This window comes from Cyclopterus lumpus, chromosome 23 (genome assembly GCF_009769545.1).
Source record: "Cyclopterus lumpus isolate fCycLum1 chromosome 23, fCycLum1.pri, whole genome shotgun sequence".
Classification (NCBI taxonomy): Eukaryota; Metazoa; Chordata; class Actinopteri; order Perciformes; family Cyclopteridae; genus Cyclopterus; species Cyclopterus lumpus.
In genome coordinates, this window is record NC_046988.1 from 3639431 (window position 1) to 3659873 (window position 20443).

Genomic DNA, 20443 nt, shown 5'->3' on the forward strand with positions numbered 1-20443 from the left:
ATGACGGAGAGCGCTTAGGGTTTGACACGTTGCATTCGCATATAGGCTGAGACGCTCGGGCAAAATGCACTGCCTACCTCCAATATTCTGCATGATGATGGATCCGAATGCTGCGATTTTGCCAGGCCAACCGAACGCTCTCTCTCCCAGCTTCTCGTAGATGAGGGATCCTGCCGCGGCGGACAAGTTGGATTAGTCACGGAGAACACGGAGTAACAGGAAATACGGAACAGGTGTATTTTACACCGTCACCAAATCTAATGCTGCCAAAAGCAGGAAGTGCACCAATACAGAATTATAGTGTTATATGTTAGGTTCATTTTCTCTTTCTTTTATGTAATCTGACTTCTCTTTGCAACCAGAAGAGTCGCTCCCTGCTGGACATTAGAGTGAATGCAAGTTTAAAGCACTTTTTAGCACTATTTAGACCTGGAGGTTGCAAACTGTTTCTAACCTTTTCTTTTTGGGCGTGTGACCCCTTGTCTATAAATTGTCAAAGACATCGTTTCATTTGAATAACTTTTAGAGGCCAACATTAATAGCAATTCGCAAAAAAAAGCAGCAAAAGATTGGAGAAAAGTCTGAAGAATAAACACGATTTTGTGCAGCAGAATTTGGTGATCAATCTGAAGAGGAAAGTACCCACCTCCTTCTTTAGCTGTCATCAGGAGCAGATGTACAGAATATAAGGAGAGGATGGCCACAGCGACGAGGAGGAATCTGCAGAGAGAGGGAAAGCAAATGTTCGTAAACATTTAAACAACCCGTGCATGAAGTCAGCTTTGGTATCTTGAAGGAAAAGAAAGAAGAGGAGAGTCAACGGTGCCGGTGGCGCAGGAAATGTATGCGTTACCTCGACTGACAGAAGATGGCTGGAGTTCATTATTATTCCCTTTCCTGCTTTCATTTTTCAGCAGCCACCGCAATATTTCTCCACTGAATTGACGCAGAGGCTTCCGCTCATGAGGCGGGGGGGGGGGGGGGGGTAAGGGTGTAGGGTGACAGTGGGGTGTTGGATGTTGAAGGGCACCCATGAGTGCTAATACTGCATGAGAGAAAGAGGCAGAGGAACTCAGAGCTGCTCTGTATTCCAGGGGGTGAGGTGGTTTTAATCTACACGTGTTTCGCTCGCACGCAGTGACGCAAAATGCACCGCTTTGTAACGACTAAGCGATGTGGGAGTAGACCCTTCAATTTAAACCCATTCAATGTGGATTCATTCAATGGCAGGTAGTGAGTGGGTAAGCAGATTATTTAGTCATCACAGCTGACAGCATGATGAGGTGCGAAAGTGGGTTCTCAAGAAGGAATAAGAGGTGGAGTCTGGGTCAGTATTGCATCTGAAGCTTTGCAGGTGGGTTTGTGTGCTTGAACTATGGCCCCTCTCCCAAGTTTTCCTTCTGCTGAATCTGGTTGTAAAGTTTCACACATTCACTTCCTGTGGCCGGGAACACCGCAGACGGGTGAAGTTGAAATAAAACCATCAAAACTCTATTAAAGTGGTGGTCGTTTATGTGTTTTTAATGACTAGTGTGGAGGAATACGTGAAGCCTTCGGGCCAGTCACATGAAATATACAATATATCAATGACATGTTGCCCGGTGTGCAATAGTGTCGTAGCGCTAATTAATCATTATAAAATACAATAGAGGGCGAAGGTTTTCACTCATCACACACATGGCCAGATGGGTACCATTCCTCCTCCGGGTTCCACCCAGTATGGTGAAACCCAGCCAACCACATAATCTGTGTGCAGGACAGGTTTGTTAGGTCAAATTGCTCGGAAAAGATAAAGTATTAAAAGATATACTAATATAAGGATGTCTGTGCAACTGAAACCAGTGTTATTTCACTACGCCTGTACATTGTTTTGGGGCTTTCATTCTGGATTTTAAGAAGAGGGTGTCAACAATTTTTTAGGCGTAATAAACGACATAATGATAATAATAATGAATAAGGGCAATGCGCTCGGCTTCTCTGGTCCGTACTCACGAAAAGAGCAAGATGCCGGTGTTCGCCATGGCGTAGGACAGGCCCAGGATGCCGCTGCCCATGATGGCGTTGCTCAAGTTGAACACGGACATCCCGAAGGAGGTGTGGCCGGGATGCTGAAAGAAAGCGGGAGAGAGATGAGGAATTAACACGATTCACAAGCGTCTGCTTTTGAAAACAAAATCTCTCTCTCTCTTGATGACGCATTTAAAACTGGAAACAGATTTGTAGTCGTTGCAGATGGAGAGACGGTTTGGCAGCGGGTAGAAAACCACACAGGACTTTAATGCCAATAGTAAATACCTTGTAAACCACAATGAAAAACACACACTGGCGTTCTCCTACACTGTTGCTACCCGTTCCTCAGTGCGGGTTATTACGTTTTATTCTCCCTCAACTCGTAACTGCCAGCATTTCGACTACTTACATATTCTTCATGGTACTCCTCATATTTCTTCTTCTTCATTAACCCATTTGACAGGAACTTCTGGCTTTCTCCATCTTCATTGTCGTCCAAAAACTGACTGTAGGAACCAATAAATGAGAAAGGGGAAAGAAATGAACATGTGCAGATGCAGTAGACAGTTCACTTTTTACTATATCAGCTTCTGTCACTTTTGATGACACATGTATACATCCTGGATAGCTTGCGTTGTGTTCAAGAGCAAACAGAATTATTGTTTTATCAGTTGACCTGTCAGAGCTGGTTATTAAAGCTCGGTGTGGTCATAGTTAATGTACTTTTAGGGTGTAAAAACAACCTTGTCAATAACACTGTTCGGTCACTCGGAGCAGCTGCCGTAAACATTGCTAATAACCCATTTACCTTTGCCGACTAATATTATCACATGATAAATATAGTGGTCAATTTGCATTTGTTTGGCAGAGGATGAAGAATACAGACAACCTCCGCAATTATTACAAATGACGAGAGGTCCCCTTGTAATGCTAGATATGCCGATAGTGTTGAGGTTTACATGCACATAAATGACAAAGTTACTGGGAGACGTCAGGTTAAAGCAGGAATTTGGGGATTGTGAGTACACTTGAAGCAGTGACCTGCTTTCAGTCATAAAAAGTGTCCAGAAACCAAGCTTTTACGGCAGAGGCCATTGGTTTCTCCGAACTCCCCAATGTTAGCCATGGAAGCAGAGTTTCTAGTTGACACAATGTTTCACAATAAATGTCACAACCAAAATGTAAAGAGGGCATAAATTGAAAAAAAAAAGTTGTTTAACAAAGGCTACATCCACAGTAATATGTTTTTGTTTTAAAACAGAGCTTTAATAAAGCAAAATAAACGATCTTCCTCCAAACGGGCGTTTCAGCATCACATGACCCAGATCACATGACCATTCACGTACACTGGGCGTGCGCGTGATGATGCGAACAGGAAGCAGATTCTCTACACACGGCAGTTGGTTCAGTTGCAGAAAATACTGCGGAGGAAGAACGGCCATGGTGAAAAGAGGGATTGCATGATCGTGGGCGTGGCAAATCAGGGGGACACACGTCGTAACCGCTAAGACCCAATCAAGTTGCAAACACCTAAGTCCTCGTATCCAAACATCTCCGTTCCCTACGCCTGGTGTAAACGTAGCAAAAGATATGCGTTTTTAAAATGAAGTCTCTAATGGAGCTGCTCGTTTGGACACCACGGCTGCTGACCTGTCGGTGATGTCCTTCTCGGAGTCGATGGGCTTTGTATAGCGGTCTTCCAGGCTGTCGGAGACTTTCCTTAGCTCTATGCGATCCACTGCTCCCGGCATAGTGGCAGCGGTGGCGAGAAGCGGAGAAGAGCGTCTTTTCTTTTGGGGATTTCAGGTTTTTACAGTTCACAAGGCGGCGATGTGCTTCTTCCTCAACCTCTGCCAGACCTGCTAGATGAGAAAAGAACCTAAATAAACAAAACAGACAGGAAACATTAGAGGATAAGACGGTTTTGAAGGTTTCCGTCCACGTCTTAAACAACAGTGGCTACTGGCCCAAGTTTTGAACAATCAGTGGCCACTTCCAGTTGATAACAGGCCTGGGGACGCATGCATTGTCTGGCTTTATCATCCTCAACGGGGCCGTTTTGGCCTTGCATGAAGAACACTTTTCAGTGAAATGGAGCGAGCCTGCATATCAGTCCATCTCGTTTCCTGGAACTGAGGGACTGTTTGTTACGTTAGCTTGAAGAGGAAAGCTGGGACATGATGCAAGCTTGGCGCCTCATGCAGCTTCACCAACACAAGGCCGGGCTGAAGTCCTGCCCGCTATATTGCTATTTCTATTCTATTTGACACTAGCTTGATTTGGTGCGTATATATTTTGTTGAAAAAAATACAAATAAATACAAATCTCTTCTGTCTTTCGGAAGGTATTACAATGTTGATGTACGTAGAGATTGCCAGCTGGAGTTAAGTCAACACACCCTGAAACCAGGTCAAGGATGCAGTGAGTTCAAGAGGCCGCCTGACCGCCACCATCAACAGACAGCTTGTTCTTGTCCATGCTGGCTGACTCAGCCTCACCCACCACCATTAAAGAGAAAAAAAGCCAACAGCAACACACATTTTCCGTCAGTAGCATTCATTAAGTTATGTAAGGACAGAAAGAAAGACAGCGGACAAAGCGTGTATGATTTGTTCAATGCTACTAACAAGCCAAAGTATTTACAGTGCTGTTCTCACTCACACAAAGAGCTCTTTGATTGGGGAGAGGGAAAGATCCCAAGTGCTCCTCAACGACATGCAACCCAGAGAAAGCAAAAACCATGGCAACAAGAACACAGGCGGAACAACGGAGGTGCCACACGAGAAAAGTGTTGCTCCGAAATTCTCCTTTTGTTTCAAAGTATTTACGACGGCAATTGTGTGGTGTCGATCCCACTGGAATGCCACTGGAATGGGCGCAGCTTCAAGTTTTAGTGCAAATATCTTGCACTCAAGTGGCTCAACCAGGCGCAGAGGAAGTCTGATTGTATGGAAGTCTTGGAGAAAATGACCCTACTTCTCACGGGGTTTATTACTTTAGTAAATACTGTGAACATGAGTTCACTAGTTTCAAGTCCTATTCAATACAGCATGATGTTAATTTAATATATTGTGGTCCCTTTTACATGCTTTAGGGCGTGGCTACCTTGTTGTTGAAACAACGTTGTCCGATCTAGGAATTGTCCGTGTTTATGAAAGTGAATTGTAACATTTTGGTCGCCTAAAATGTCTTTTTCAGCATTTGGTTCTACTTAAAGCCAAGATGGCGATGGACAAAAAGGCTAAACTGAAGCCTGCTAAACGGTTGTCAACAAAGCAACGTGTGACGTCGCTGGGACCACGACCACTTATATATTTTAATACAATTTACGTGGGCTGCACGGTGGTGTAGTGGCTAGCACTGTCGCCTCACAGTAAGAGGGCCGCGGGTTCAATTCCCGGTCGGAGCAGTCCTTCTGTGTGGAGTTTGCATGTTCTCCCCGTGGCAGCGTGGGTTCTCTCCGGGCTCTCCGGCTTCCTCCCACAGTCCAAAGACATGCTGTAGGTTAATTGATCTCTAAATGTCCCATAGGTGTGAATGTGAGAGTGAATGGTTGTATGTCCCTACATGTGCCCTCGATGGACTGGCGGCCTGTCCAGGGTGTCCCCTGCCTTCGCCCTATGTCAGCTGGGATAGGCTCCAGCGCCCCCGCGACCCTAATGAGGATAAGCGGTATTGAAAATGGATGGATGGAATACAGTTTACGTGCTAAACGTGCCTCCGTGTTCACCAGCTAATCGCTAACTTTGTCTGTCTGCCATTAAAAAGGAGTGACCAGTCGGTTTTCTCAGTGAAAACGGCTACAGAAACAACACTATGAAAGTGAACCAAAACAGGACAGTTATTGAGCGGAAACCCAAAACAAAGAGCTGAAAAAAATGTACGATACTAATACATTATTATTTTTTAAACATGTAAGCCGAATCTTAATATTGCCGCTGGGTGGCACAACTTAATATACAGTCAGATTGTCTGATATGAATATGATGCTACTTCATATTTTGTCACTGTCATTGATTTTGTATGTCAAATCTCAAAGTAACTGTAAATCAAAAGTTCAATATTCCCCTCAGAGATGTGGTGGCGTGTTACTATAAAGTAGTATAAACGGCAAATACGAAAAGTACAAGTACCTCTAAACTGTGCACAAGAGGTTGTGTTTTCCCTGGGTCACGACTTTAAAAACTACTGGTTCAAACGACCAATGAATGCAGCAGCAGCTTCTACTGAAGAAGGTGGCTGAGCGGTATCTATCCATCACAATGTGTTTTCAGTCAACATTGTACAGCAAGGTGATCGGTGTTAAAACTCTCCACCTAGAGATCAAGCGGCTACATTACCGTTAACGGTTCTCACTTCCCATTGCCAGGAGGATAAACCAGTCTGACTTGGTAAACGTCACACGTTCCCGAGTTTAATGTTAGTTTAACGGTTTAATGCTGTTGTTATAACCATAACATTGCAAAAGCACATGTTTGGGAGCGTGCTGCAGATGCCCCAACCCCCGACGTGGTCTGAGATCTGTGAAGCTGAAACCAACTGCAGTTCACACCTACAAGTAGTGGTGTGTAAATGACATCTGGACTGGGCGCATTTACATTGAATTGAATCCTCCCAAAACCGAGGGCACACATTTGCTAAACAGCTGGAGAATAAGACATGTTCGGCTTTTTGCATAATGGACACAAATCCACGAAAATGTAAATGAAACTGGAGGGCAACGTGACAAATTAAACTGCAAAAGCGAGAGATAGATATGCTAATACTGTATCCAAACGAGCGTATGCCTGAGCACCTCTGAAGCTCGGATCCCACAGTGTCCTCAGAGGGTCTTGGGATGCCTCCCCACTTGTGTTTACAGCTGTTCCTTTTAACACTAGGTGTGGGCTGCCCCCCCCCCCCCCCCCCCCCCCCGCTCCCCCCCACACACAACTAAGATTCTGCAACCTTCTCACGATTGCACAATATATTTCTTCAATTGCCTTGCAGTAGATCTGCCTGATCTAAAGAATATAACAGCAGGAAACCAGTCAACACGTTTCGGGCTGGAAGATCACACACATTCCTGTAGTTTCAGTGTGGTAGGACCAAACATGCAGTGAATTCTGAAAAAGCAAATAAACAGCATCACTGATTTGCTCTAAATTTCCAAACTTCAAAATAAAAACTTTCTTCTTGAAGAAGAAACATTAGATCACTTCCTCCAACCAACAGCTTAATTATTCTCCACCCAAACAAAAACTTGCATCAGCCACCACCTGAAAGAACATTTCCTTCCAGCATTGCATACTGCAGTAACTCTGGTCTACTCCACTGTAACAGTCGGAGCCCATGCGTGTTACTCAAACACACCCTGCTGCAGCTACAGAAGTCAAGAAAAGGCTTTTGCTCCAAAAATAGAATACAAGAGTATTGCTATTTTTTTCAGGTTGTTGACCTTATTTTCAATCACAGTATGAATCACATTTGTCAAGCAGAGCCGGCATACTTACTTAATCAAAAGTTCCGTAAAGAGGTTCCTGGTTTGTTTCTTTTATATATTTTTTAATCGATTTATTCTCAAGAGAGTTGAAAGTGAATGGGAGAGGAGCTGCAGCTTTTTGTATCTCAGGTGAGAGAGCAGGCTTTTAAAACGGAGAAGGGAGGGCCTGTGTTGACCAATGAGGACAAACAGAGTTCACCCAGGCCCCTCCTCCTCTGTGCACCCTCATAACTCCCCCATACACACACACAAACACACCGCCCTGTACTTCTATCTTCGTGAGGACATTTACTAACATGATGCATTCCTTTGCACCAATTACCCCAACCTAAACCTACCCTACCCTGAACCCTAAATCCAAGCATAAACCCTTAAACTGGCCTTTAAACATGTGTTCCAGGGAGGACTGGACAAAATGTCCTCTCTTTCCAAAAATGTCCTCAATCTGAGGGTCTAAAACTTTAAGCGGTCCTCATGAAGATAGCTGTACAAGTACAAGAGAACACACACGTTTGTCTGCCTCAACCGAAATGAGCATTACACTCACTGATCGACAGACTGACAAACTGACAGAGAGCACCAATGCCGTTAAATACCCAAAGTTGTTCCAAGACGTGATCACCTGACATGCCACATGACTACCTAGTTTAACACACACACACACACACACACACACCAGCACTTTGAAACAACTGATTCTGTCGTCACTGTACTGTCTCAGCTGTACCCCCCCCCACACACACACACACACAACTGCTGCACAGACTGGGTAGGCTGTACCGCCGTCCGACCAATCGGGGGACAGCGTTGGGGATGTCGCCATGCCCAAGGTCATGTTCATGTCAGGGATGAGGTTTTATCTCTGTCCACTTTGAAATGCCGTCCAACAGGAGGATGAGTGCGCACACGCTCATGTGAGGGAACAAACTGCACCACAGCAGTTCAGAAGCTTCTATATCGATATCGTGAAAACTCTCATCATCATCATTAACATGAATGAAGACAGAGTCCTTTAATTGGGTTTAAAACTTGAAAACCCCAGTCCATGTGGTTGAATACAAAAAACTAAATATTTAATTGTGCCTGTATCAGGCTGCAAGTGAGACTTCCTGTCAACAACAGCCTCAAAACAATGAAGGACAATCGTAACACATTGTCTAACGGATGCTCACCTCAATCAAGACCATATTTAATATATGACTGCATCAAGTTAGTTGATGTTGAAATAAATACATGTGTTTTACTGCATACCTCAACACCAAGGCAGGATTATTGCCATGAAAGCTCAGTAATGTGGTAATAATAAACCAAACAGGCATTCAACTCTGGATTTGGACTATTACATCACTTCCCTGTAATGGAGTCTTTAAAGCCTGACTATTTAACTTTCACTGAACAGCAGCCACTGTGTCTGCAGGTCAATAAGTAAGGAACAAGGCTAAACTCTTACTGGAGCTGTAGCATAAATGAAAAATAAGTAATATATTTACCCTAAAGTTTGCTAAGATTAGTTAACGTAAACACAACCAACTGGTTGTGTCCAGAGCAATACCCCTTTTCCACCAAAAATAGCAGATTAACACCTACATTTAAATAAACAACTAGCCTTTCTGTTAGTTTTTTTCTGGTCTGTCAAGTTACGAATATGGCATAAACAGGGTAGTAAACATTGAAGATATTATGGTGGTTACTTATCCGGCCACTCAAACTCTTAAACCAGAGTTGGCTATCACTGGATCAGTGGAAAGACTACCAAACACCATTTGGATGAGTTTTATTTTGTTTACGTCGAATTTAAATGAAATGATATACGACGACCGGCGAGGTAAAATGACGAGAGCATATTAATTGGATGTCTAGTGCAAGAATACATTGTAATAATTGTCCAAATCCCCGTTGATTTAATTGACTATATATTCACTCCAACGGACGACACATTGCATGATAGATAGCTGAGACTACTGCAGTTATATATGTGCCTGGAGTGAGTGACGATTATAGCTTCTGCCACTAACGACAAAAGCCAGATGTTAGTGGGTGTTAGTGGGCTTCTTGTCCTGTGGGAAAGCGGCTCAAGTAAGGCTGTAGCTGTAAAACTCCTGAGTGTCCTAAACTCCTTTGCGTCCTAAACAAATAATCAAACCAACCAAAGAATAACTTGCTGGCCAACACAACGGCTAGTAGAGAATGTTAAAACCAAAATAAACAAGGAATATGTTCAAGTTGTTGATTTTCTACTGACTCTAAGCCCATCCCCCGAAAAAGAAATGCAGCCAGCAGTCCAAAAGGGAAGGCATAAGGAAGTTGACCCTATGTGTATACAGTTATTACTATAGAAAAAAACAGCTACGTGAAAGTCAAAATTCCCACAAAAAGTGACATTTGCCACCACAATCCTCATCACAGCTGCAGGGACATTCCTTAAATGGCATCACAGTTCTTCAAGTGTGTGTAGGGCTTCACACACACACACGTGCACACACACACACACACACACACACACACACACACACACACACACACACACACACACACACACACACACACACACACACACACACACACACACACACACAGATTAATCGATGAGTAGATATCCCAAAACATTTTAACTTTACTGTCTATTTATTTTCTGTCCGTTAGTTAGAAAAACGTCTATAGACCGTATAATTATTTGAGAGAATAATTGACAGATGAATCAATATTGAAAATATATATATATATCACAGGAATATCTTATGAGTCATGCAAACAAAATGATCATTTAAAAAAAGTGTGATTTGGATTTGCAGTCTGTATTTTTGTTTTTTTTTACTCTTTGAAATAAATAGGTTGAGTTTGGTTGAATTGGGACATGATGAATTGTCAAGTGTCTACCTATATGCAGCTGTACATCCAGGTAGATATGCATGTTGTATAAAGAGGGTCTCTTTAATACAGAACGTCACTTATTCACTGACCCATCTGAACAGTCTGGTCCAACGGAGATGCGTTTGAACGGCCTCTCACTCTTTCAGCTTCTTTCTGACACTTTCATATACATACATTTTCACCCATTCCACACACACACACACACACACACACACACACACACACACACACACACACACACACACACACACACACACGCTGCATGAGCATGCCAAGATATTTAGACTGATTTAGAGTTCACCAGTCGCTCAGCTTAACTTTCCAAAGAACAGTTTCAGTGTGGTGAGGAAGTGTCTACTTATCGGTTTAGTTTTGACACCGGATTAGTGAGCGTGATAGGTCCAATAAGAGATGAGGTAACACTAGTTGCTTATTTCACTCTCGTACAGTGTGCAGGTCACCTCCGCTTTGACCTCTGTTTACCTTTGTTTTTTAATTAAAATACAGTTGAAAGGGTTCTCAATAACAAACCATTGTAAAAAGGTTCTCCTCTTTGGCTAGCCAATGTTGAATTAGTTTTCCTAACTCGAATGTGTGACTGTGGTTATTTCAATAGCAGGAGGCTATTAACCTCCACCTCTGTGACCAAAACATTGCTAACACCTTGGACTAGAACGTTCACCCTTGGCTTGTTTGAATGGATGAATCTGTTACACACACACACACACGCACACACACTTGCGTCAGCCTGTATCTTTGTTGTGCAGCGGAGCCCCAACGACTCTATCAGTGATCATTGTGAGCAGGAATTTTAAGGCCTCTAAATTAAGCTTATGACCCATCTGACTGGCTGCATACCATACACAGTGTACTGGTGAATCATTGGCCGGATGACAACCAAAACTTGCTCAAATATGAAATATAACACCTTTGGACTCTCTAAAAAGGGTAGTAACAAGTGGTGAACGGTCAAAACGTTTAATCAATTATAATATGTAATCTTGGTTTTAAGAATTATGGAGAAAGGCGAATTTCACAGGTCAAAGGCCACAGATATTCTTGTCCCCTGCTTGTAAAAGCCATCAGCTCCATGCACTTGTTTGAAGTAGGCGTTTGCCATACGTCGAACTGAGAACCACACACATCTGTGTTGAACTACACCATCCAGTCGCTGCTTCCACTTGGCAGGAACTTGTTATCTGTGGTCCTTTCTGGAGCCCCCTGCCCCCTGTTGGACACATGTGGACCATGCCACGGTTCACCATTAATGTCAGATTCCAAGAAATTGACAGGTCTTTTTCTTTCGTTTTTTATAATATAGGTTTACGTGGGAAAACAATAACATATCTTGCAGTTTTCCATTTAAAGTCACTATGTTTGTGTTTTAATCCTCCCATGCAGGAATTGATCAAATCTGATAGAACAGGAGCCCTTTGATATTTCAAGGAGATGCCACTAGTCATAAAGTACTCTTGAGACCTCTGGCGTCTAGCCACTGGCTTATGATCAGCTACATATTTCTGTCTCACCAGCTGAACACTCCACAGCCCGCGCAAATTGCCACAATTCAAGATTTCAATCCACCCAACAGTTGTTGTGACGCTTCAGTTTGGACCGCGAGCCGGACCACAAGCCGGACCACGAGCCGGACCGCGTGCACCCGTGTCCCAGAAGCTGAGCTCATGTCCAGTGCTTTAAAGAATAGGAGCTAACCCTGGAGCACGGGCTTTCCTGCGCCGCTTTGACAGCTACACATTGAGGGATGTGCGATACATGAGCAGAAGGCAAAGAACAAATGGCAGCGCGGTCCGAGCCACAGACAAAGCAAACATGTTGACAAAAGCTCCTGACTTCAGTACACAGCAGTCTTTAGTAAACACCATGTTGGCCTTTCGTACTCCGGCCTGGTGTCCTGACCTTGTTTGTCAACCCGTTCCTGCGGACCCGCGCTCCGTCTGTCTTATCAGTCAGAATTGATCTGCCCGCTCACGATGAGGTCGGCGCCCTGCTCCATGTAATTCTTTTCAAGCTCAAGGCTTTGACCTGGACTTCAGGAGGAGGAGGAGGAGGAGGGGGGCTGAACAACTAAAAAAGAAGGACAGTGAAATGTCACCTTCGGGTCATGTTGTCCGTTATTTAAGAAGCACCTTATTTAGATGACCTCCGTTTCTGTTTGACTAAAAGAAAGTTCTGTCTCTGCTCTTTTGTTTTTGTTTCAGAATGTTCACGAGCAAAACACAGCTGACGGTGTAATTTGAGAGCACACAGCCGCTGCTTTTGTCTAAACTGTACCGAGACGCCTGTACCGAGACGCCTGTACCGAGACGCCTGTACCGAGACGCCTGTACCGAGACGTCACCGGCTCCCCGGGACAGACTTGAACATGAACAAATGGTACTGACTGTTTGTTGGATATAGAATATAGACAACGTGTACTAAGTATCTGCCTTTAAAATAAAAAGACACATATTGATATTTGGTGATATTAGGCCCCTCTAAAATCTCTACCAGCGGGTCCCATGAATAGCAGCAGAAGCTGGATAGCATTGCTTCAACATTATGCAATTATGAACACAAAATGTAGGTCAACTGACCCTTCAAGCTGGTTGTGTGGTTTTTGTAGCTCGTCATGGTCAAACGTTGTGTGAACGTCTGCGTAAAGACCAGAAGCCTTGTGGCGTTGGCTCGCGCCACAATGCTGACAGAGAGAGTAATGACATCACCTCCTCCCAAGGATCGTCGGAGATTTTATCGATCACAATTCTCCCCATCAATGCCGATTCATGTGGAACCCTGCTTCAGATTCTTGGCAGGAAGCAGACAGACACGTTAGAGCCTTCCCTCCAGCCAGTTTGGGCTGCAGAATTTTAGGATTCTCTTTGGTTAAAATGTAGAGTTATTATTATTCATTTTTTATGTGCACATGTTGAATGTTTGCTGTTTGCAACCATTTTTACCTTCACTAGACGCACGGATCAAAGATTCACGTTTAAAAAAAGAAAAGAAAAAGAGAAGAAGCTGGGCTCAATGCACATTCCATACCACTGACTTACGCAATCCTCCAGGCTCATTTGTTCACGGCGCTCTGAGTGACAGCAGCTAGCTGCTGCCAGGTGTTTCAAAGCTGCGCTGGCATTTCCCCTTCAGAGTACCTTTAAAGGGTCACTCCACTCTTTTTACACATGAAGTTCAGTTTATTTGTCATAAGGACTTCTACTCCGCCTGTGACAACAGCTGTATATTATTACCCACCATCGCTGAGGAAGGAGCTTTCCTTTTTTTAAGTTTGAGAAAATAACCCTAAATTATGTCATTGTGATGTCATCGGGGGTTACCTCGGCTTCGTCTGGACACTTTTTTTAGCTCAATGTTTATCAAAAAAACAGAATTACAAACGTGGGCGTCGAAGTTTGAAAGATGTAAGCGTATACTGGTCAGGGAGGGTCTAATGAAAGACGCCATCCAGGTGCATTATGGGACATAAGGATGTGTAGGATCCACACTAAAGACTTTAATTCAGTATTTCTTAAGCTTTTGCAATTGTGAGTGTTCTGTTTTCAAGTTGTCTTCTGCACGGCCTCCATCTTTGGGGAAGTGCAACGCTACATGGCCAGATTGACCCTTTAAGGGTCAATAATGCAATCTTACAGATTACAACTTAAACTTTCATCCACTTTCATTTGAGTTGATTCATTTACTCTGTGCTCCATTTTGGGTGGCCAAAAGAAACCCGAAGAAACCACACGTTGCTCGACTGCAACATGAAGGTGTGGTTTCTTCTGACATCTATTGTTGACAAGGTTTCTTTCCGCCCTTCGTCGTGCATTTCTTCCAGATAAACTTGTCTGTGTGTTTATGTGCGCGTGCAGCCTCGACTGCAGCGGGGCCCTCAACGCTTTACGGTAGCAATAAAACACACTCACTGGAGCCTTATGACAACTGGAGACATTCAAAGCAGCTCAATGACAAAGGGCGGAGGAGGAGCTCCCTGAAGAGAAGACATTACCAGCTCTCCTTGTTGCCTAAGTGAGGAGAGGAGGCGAGGAGAACTCGAACGTGGACGCTCACCGTGTGACAACCGGGTATTTTTAGCAGTCAGAAAGGCAACGAGAGAACCTCCACTGAGCCTTAAAAACACGCCTTCACCGAGGGACCCCCCCCCCCCCTCTCCCCCCTCTCTAGTCTTTGTTTGCGGCCGCTCTGCTGCTTGCGGCGTATTGCTTCCACATGAGGAGGAGGATGAACATAAAGCATCACAGCAGAGAAAGTGACAACAAGCAGACACATGGAACTGTAATTAAAACCACTCCGCGCGGCCTCGGCGTCACAGCCACGTTCCCCCTTAAAGAGTTATGACCGAACTACACGACCGAATGAGACCCGCGGTGACATCAAAGAGACCCAGACAGCTCGTGGGGAGCACGTCGGCTTCGGCTTTTTTTTTTTTTTTTAATGAAGTTGCAATCAAGTTAAAAACTATAATTTCACGAGTGTGCGCCAGTGTTTTGCAGTCATAACCCAGTAATTGGCCTTCGGCGAGCGAGCTGCTGTCTGTTGTTCCATAAAGCCGCGAGCCATATCACAGGCTACCGTTACCCCCCCCCCCCCATGGAGACCACTTCGGGGGGAGAAACTTTCGTATCTGATTTGTGAGCTGTAAACACGCCGGGAGCGCGACGCTGTGGCAGGAGTGACGCGAAGTGTCCACGATAACAGTCCGCCTTCGTGTGTTTTCTGTCAGAAAAGAAAGAAAAAAAGAAGGAGAAGAAAAGAAGAAAAAAGGGAAAAAAAGGCGGACAGAGAGCGTGCAACACACACAGCACGCGAAGCGAAGTTTCCCACCGCGCATGCATGCATTTATTCAACCGGTGCGCCCGATCGGACGCTAAATGGCCACCGTGCGCCCGAACCGCGGCGCGACATCACGCACCCGCCCGAGGAGGAGACGCGTGTTCTGGGCGATGAAGCGTCGCGTCGGACCGACTCCCCCGGCAACACCCCGCAGGAAGCGCGCCGCCTCTCCGCGCATGTTCAGCGAATGTATCCGATACAGACATCACAAGCAAAACAATAACAAGAGACTTTACTAAATAAACAAAAAAACATTACACACCAGACTTTAACAAAAAAACAACAACAACAACAACGAATGGGACATTTTCCAGTTCTCTAATCCAGAACTGAAGCCAGCAGCCAACGAACATGTTGCTGGTCACAGAGAACCAGCGGATCGCGGGGTTGGGGTGTAAATAAATAAAAAGTAAAGGATTAGCTGTGTAAATGCTGGGGAGGAGTAGGAGGAGGAAGAGGAGGAGGAGGGGGAGGGGGGGCGCTTACCTAAGGCTTCGGTGCGGTGGGCAGCTGTAGCGGGCGGAGGAGAGGAGGCGGCGGACTAGTGGAGACAAGAGTCGGAGACCCTTCCCATTTAACAAGCGGAGAGACCGAGTGGAAATTTCCATCTGCCATGTGATGATGGCAACTCCTGAAGCGTCGTGTTACACCGCCACACACCGCCGGGGGGGCGTGTGTGTGGCGTACTCTCATGTGCCTCCCCTCCCTCCCCAGGTAGCGCTCACATGGCCACACACACTGAGGAGTCTGGGGAAACATATAATTGGAGCTTTTTGACGAGATCGTCGTTTAATGAGCCCGTCTATTGACTGGGGTTCCCTTGTTTACATTCCGCCCGGCCACGTTGTGCGCCGCGGCAACGCGCGGTTAAAGGGGACGTTTTCAGTTAAAGGAATACCACTTCAAATATGAATGAAAAACAAAGCAACAAGCAACGACATGACAACAGCCTGTTGTTGTTGTTGTTGTTGCTTGTGATGAGTAGAAAAAAACCTGAGAATTATTTCTTGAATTGAGATGTTATATTTAGGCCTCGTAAAAATAAGAGAAGGTGATCCTTTATTAAAGAAAGAAACAAGATACATCAGTAGAAAAACAAGTACAATAAATAAGTAATCACACAGTAAAGGTATAATAAACAAGGGAAACACGTAAACAAATAAAAAAGATATAATCGGGCTGAATGGTTGCTAATATTGCCCGGTGGTTTGCACAGATTATCTATATTGCACAGTATGCAAATATATATTTCCACTTCTATAAGAAAGTGTGTCATCATAAAAATAAATATATTTCATTAAGTGGTATTCATCTGAAAAGGTATCAGATAAATGTAGTAGAAGATACAATGTTTCCTCCAGAAATGTAAAAGAGTAGATGTATAAAGCAGATCAATTATGGTAAAAGTAATTCAAAATTGTTAATTGATAAAAGCGTAAGCTAAATGTAATGTAATGAAATAGTGAACTGATTACTCCACTACATTCATGTGGTGGCTACTCTAATGTGAGAACTCAGTTTTTCTGTTTCTTTAATTTCTGACATTTTACAGACCAAACAATTAATTGATTAATCAATAACATAATCCACAGGGTAATCTATAATAAAAATTGGTTCAAAGTAATTAAATGCCAATATAACACAGGGGGCATTCTGTTGCCCAATGAGTACTTTTGATATTTAGTACACTTTTGTTGTTCTTTTTCTGAAATAAAATGTGGTACTGCTACTTCTCTGAGTACTTGATGATAGTAGCTTTGTTGTTTCTGTTCCTATTCCTGAATCAAAAACAGGGGATTATCAGCACTAACTAATGTTTTTTCTTTGCTCCTTTGTGCCTTTTTCCCCCCTGACCTGCACTTCCCAGAGTTCATCTGTGGATCAGACAGTGTGTGAGTTCTTGTGATTTTTTTTCTTTGCCGAATATTTCAATCAGTCAGATGAAGAAAGGATAATTGTTTATAATTATGATGATACAGTCTTGCCAGAGTCTTCGGTGCTAGGACTCTACAGGGGGATTTGTAATTGAGGGCCGTCTTCCCCGATCAGCAACAAGATAAATCCCCCCGTGGAGTCCAGATCTGGTGATGATGATGATGATGATAGAATGATGAGTTGATGAAGCTGATGGACCTGATGAAGACTGGGTGGAGATGGGGAGGTGGAGGGGTGCGTAACAGCAACATGAATCATATTTAAAAGAGACAGCAGCAAGATTATAGGCTAACAAGGCCATCGTGTCGCTGTGATTATTGGATAAAGAAGATCAGCTGATCACAACAGCTGATATCATGATTGACAGCCCCGAACCATGACAGCAAGGACATTATGAGTGAGCATGCGTGAGGAGTGATTGGCAGATGTATGATAAATAAACAAAAGCCAGTTTTCCTTTGGTTTCCTCCAGACAAACGGCAGATATAAAACACACCGTCTTCTCTGTGCTGGAGGAGGGTTTTCTTTTTCAAAGTTTTTTTAAAACATTTGGCCCATTTCACATGGTTGTAGAAGGTTACATCAAATATAAAAAATAGTACAAAACCAAAGAAAACAATAATTTATCACCGACAAGTAATAAGTAATTTTATAGATAATATTTCAAAAAAGTACAAAAGTCTCAGTGAGAAATGTTCTGATACTTCCTCCTCTTCTATTCACCGTGTGGAAAGAGGAAGCTGACGTCTACTTGACAACATCCGTCTTCACCTCCCTCGATGGCAACCGGCCGTCCCTGTGCCAGACATCACTTCCTGCAGGATGCACAATTAGAAGATTGGCAGCTCCCTCTTCCCTTTTCCTATACCTCCATATTCTTGGATTTAAACACAGCTCCCTAGGCTCAACACACTTAGCCTCATTCATATGTCGTCATCTATTATTAATACCAAATTATCCTTTGAAGCCTATCCCAGCATGCACTGGGCAAGAGGTAGAAGCCACCAGTCACAAGGAATATAGAATGCTGCAGGAATTAGTCCTAAAACCCAGAAGGAGTCAGCATTGTTGCACTTCCTGTTCCCTCAGGTCAAAGTCAATGAGTTTTTGGTTTGGTGTCTGTAATAAGGTCTGTGTTTAAAGCAAGCTCAAGGGATTTAACGTTTAAAATGTCAGTAAATACGCCTAGGTTTTGAAAAAGGAGGTTGCCAATAAGAAACCACTTGTCGTCCTCAACAGTCCACCTTCATTTTAGAGGCGGTGTCGTGAAGTCATGTGACCGCGGTGTGGTTCGTTCATAGCCTAACGTTCACCTTTTACTTCTGCCGATTGCATTCACACTTCAAAAATCACAAAAGTGGCGTTCATTCGTGAAGATGATCTTGAATGAACAAAACGTGTAAGTATTAAAAACATTTGTGTTTGCCACAGAGATGGTTTCCTACAATAAGTTGAAACGCAATGGAAAAATCCCATTGGCTTTTCATCAAGAACCAGTGTGACGCTAACTTCCGGGGTTGGCCTACAAAGACACGTCATAGACACAACCACATTTCCCACCCACATTCATGCCTCTAACTGTGAACAGGTTCCAGCTCTGCAGCTGCTGAAGGACTCGAGTGCCAAATACCAACAAATAGCCTCAAATAAAAAAAATGATTGGATCAGATGATATCGCAGCGTAACAAGTCTGACTGTTGGAATCAAATCAATAACGCAACGCTGAGTCACAAGACATTGCCTGGAGACATATTGCAGATAGGTTGCAAATGTTTGTATAGATTGAAATTAAACTGTATTTGTGGTCTAAAGCTGACTGGGGGGGACACAGCATAATCACATATGGGAACACTTTGCACACATGTATGTATTCACCACATTCATTGACCCAAAAATGAATAGTTTGCATTCCAAAAAATGAAAAAACCTTTGATTTAGATATGATGGAGTTATCTGAGATTTGGTGTCATAATTTGAATTGAAGTAGGCCACACAAAAGAGTCGCTAACCAGGTGTGTTTTGTAACAGCAGCTGGAGACTCAGAGGGAACTTTTCTCCTGCTGAGCCAAACCATAATATGAAACCAATGGAACGTCTGAGTCGCTGCCCGGCTGTGTGCTGTAAGCCACGCGCTCTCCCACACACACAGCTGGCTTCTGTGTTTCGCAACCGCGGCGGTATACGAGGACAGAGTGTTTTAGGTTACAGCTCGGCCAGCTGTGACAGGCCGAGACGCTGTGTCTTGGGATCAGTTTGTTTCACTGCACATTAAGCGTGATCAGTCCGAAGTTCATATTAAAGGTGACGTTTCCCGATGGTTGTGACCAATGTGGTGGTCTGAGTACCCGGTTGTCGTTCTTTGTTCCAGGAAGCTATTGATTAATCAACTCCAACCTGTCCAATTAGAGGCACCTGATCCACCTCCCTTCACAGTCTCTCGACACCACTTTGTCTGCTCGTTGGTCTCTTTGATTGACTCAAAAGCCTTAGAAATTGTTTTATCCATCTTCGTGTCTTCCTTCAAGCTGCTCCCCTTGAGCCAGGGTTCCTAATGACAACAGAAGCAGAAGAAAAGGTGAGTCCCCTTATCACTCTTGTGATGGTCTCCAGTGCACACATACCCATGCCGGATGTTGGAGGGATTCTCACTGCGCTGCTTCTCTGGCGCTACGTCTCACGAGTTGTCTCATGTTCTGAATCACAGCCCAGAAACTCAGTAAAGAGTCTCACATGAGATTCCTTCAGCTGATAGTCATTAATTACCCCCAGCACTGCAACCCATCAGGTTTAGTTTCAGGCAAGAAGGACCTGAGAGCATCTAAGTTCACCAGATGGAGGATGTATCACTAAGACGTACTTGATGGTGACGGTTTTATTGACTTATAGCCGTGTACTGTGCTTCAGCAGAGCGAAGCGCTTTATGACCATTTGCGAATAAATGTAATAGAAAAGTTGCCTTATAAGTAACTCGCAATCAACCCAATGAGCTTTTTTGACTATATTGCCCATGATTTTACAGGCAACAAATATACTTTATTATTCATTCTCATGGCTCTTATCAACCTCTTTTCCCCCAGCAGCTCTATTGAATTAATTGTACGCTGGATGCCCAACACCAAATGGCCAACAGACAAAGTGAGAGGTTGATTGTGATCAACAATCATTTGGTATAATCCAGATCCTGCATGTCAAATCATACAGTACGCAGCCTGGAACTGACGCGACCATCGTGGAATGGAGCCATGCTTAATGTTTTACATCTGCATTTGCTCTTGCCTGAGCGTATTTTGCTTG

General features: G+C 43.9%; 1 protein-coding gene across 6 annotated transcripts in view; it reads right to left on the reverse strand.

Moving 5' to 3' along the window:
- slc38a4 (solute carrier family 38 member 4) overlaps window positions 1-16079 on the reverse strand; it is a 28828-nt gene extending 12749 nt beyond the window's left edge. The window contains exons 1-8 of one of the 6 annotated variants that reach the window (XM_034526321.1): window positions 15701-16063; window positions 12958-13168; window positions 12281-12448; window positions 3661-3889; window positions 2420-2516; window positions 1993-2108; window positions 647-720; window positions 78-170 (exon numbers count right to left, since the gene is read on the reverse strand). In XM_034526321.1, the coding sequence (XP_034382212.1) occupies window positions 78-170; window positions 647-720; window positions 1993-2108; window positions 2420-2516; window positions 3661-3761 (481 nt within the window). In that variant the 5' untranslated portion in view covers window positions 3762-3889; window positions 12281-12448; window positions 12958-13168; window positions 15701-16063. Of the gene's footprint in view, window positions 1-77; window positions 171-646; window positions 721-1992; window positions 2109-2419; window positions 2517-3660; window positions 3890-12280; window positions 12449-12957; window positions 13169-15293; window positions 15649-15700 lie in introns of those variants that run through there. The other 5 variants (XM_034526323.1, XM_034526320.1, XM_034526324.1 and 2 more) reach the window with 5 other exon arrangements.
- Between the last annotated feature and the right edge of the window lie 4364 nt (window positions 16080-20443).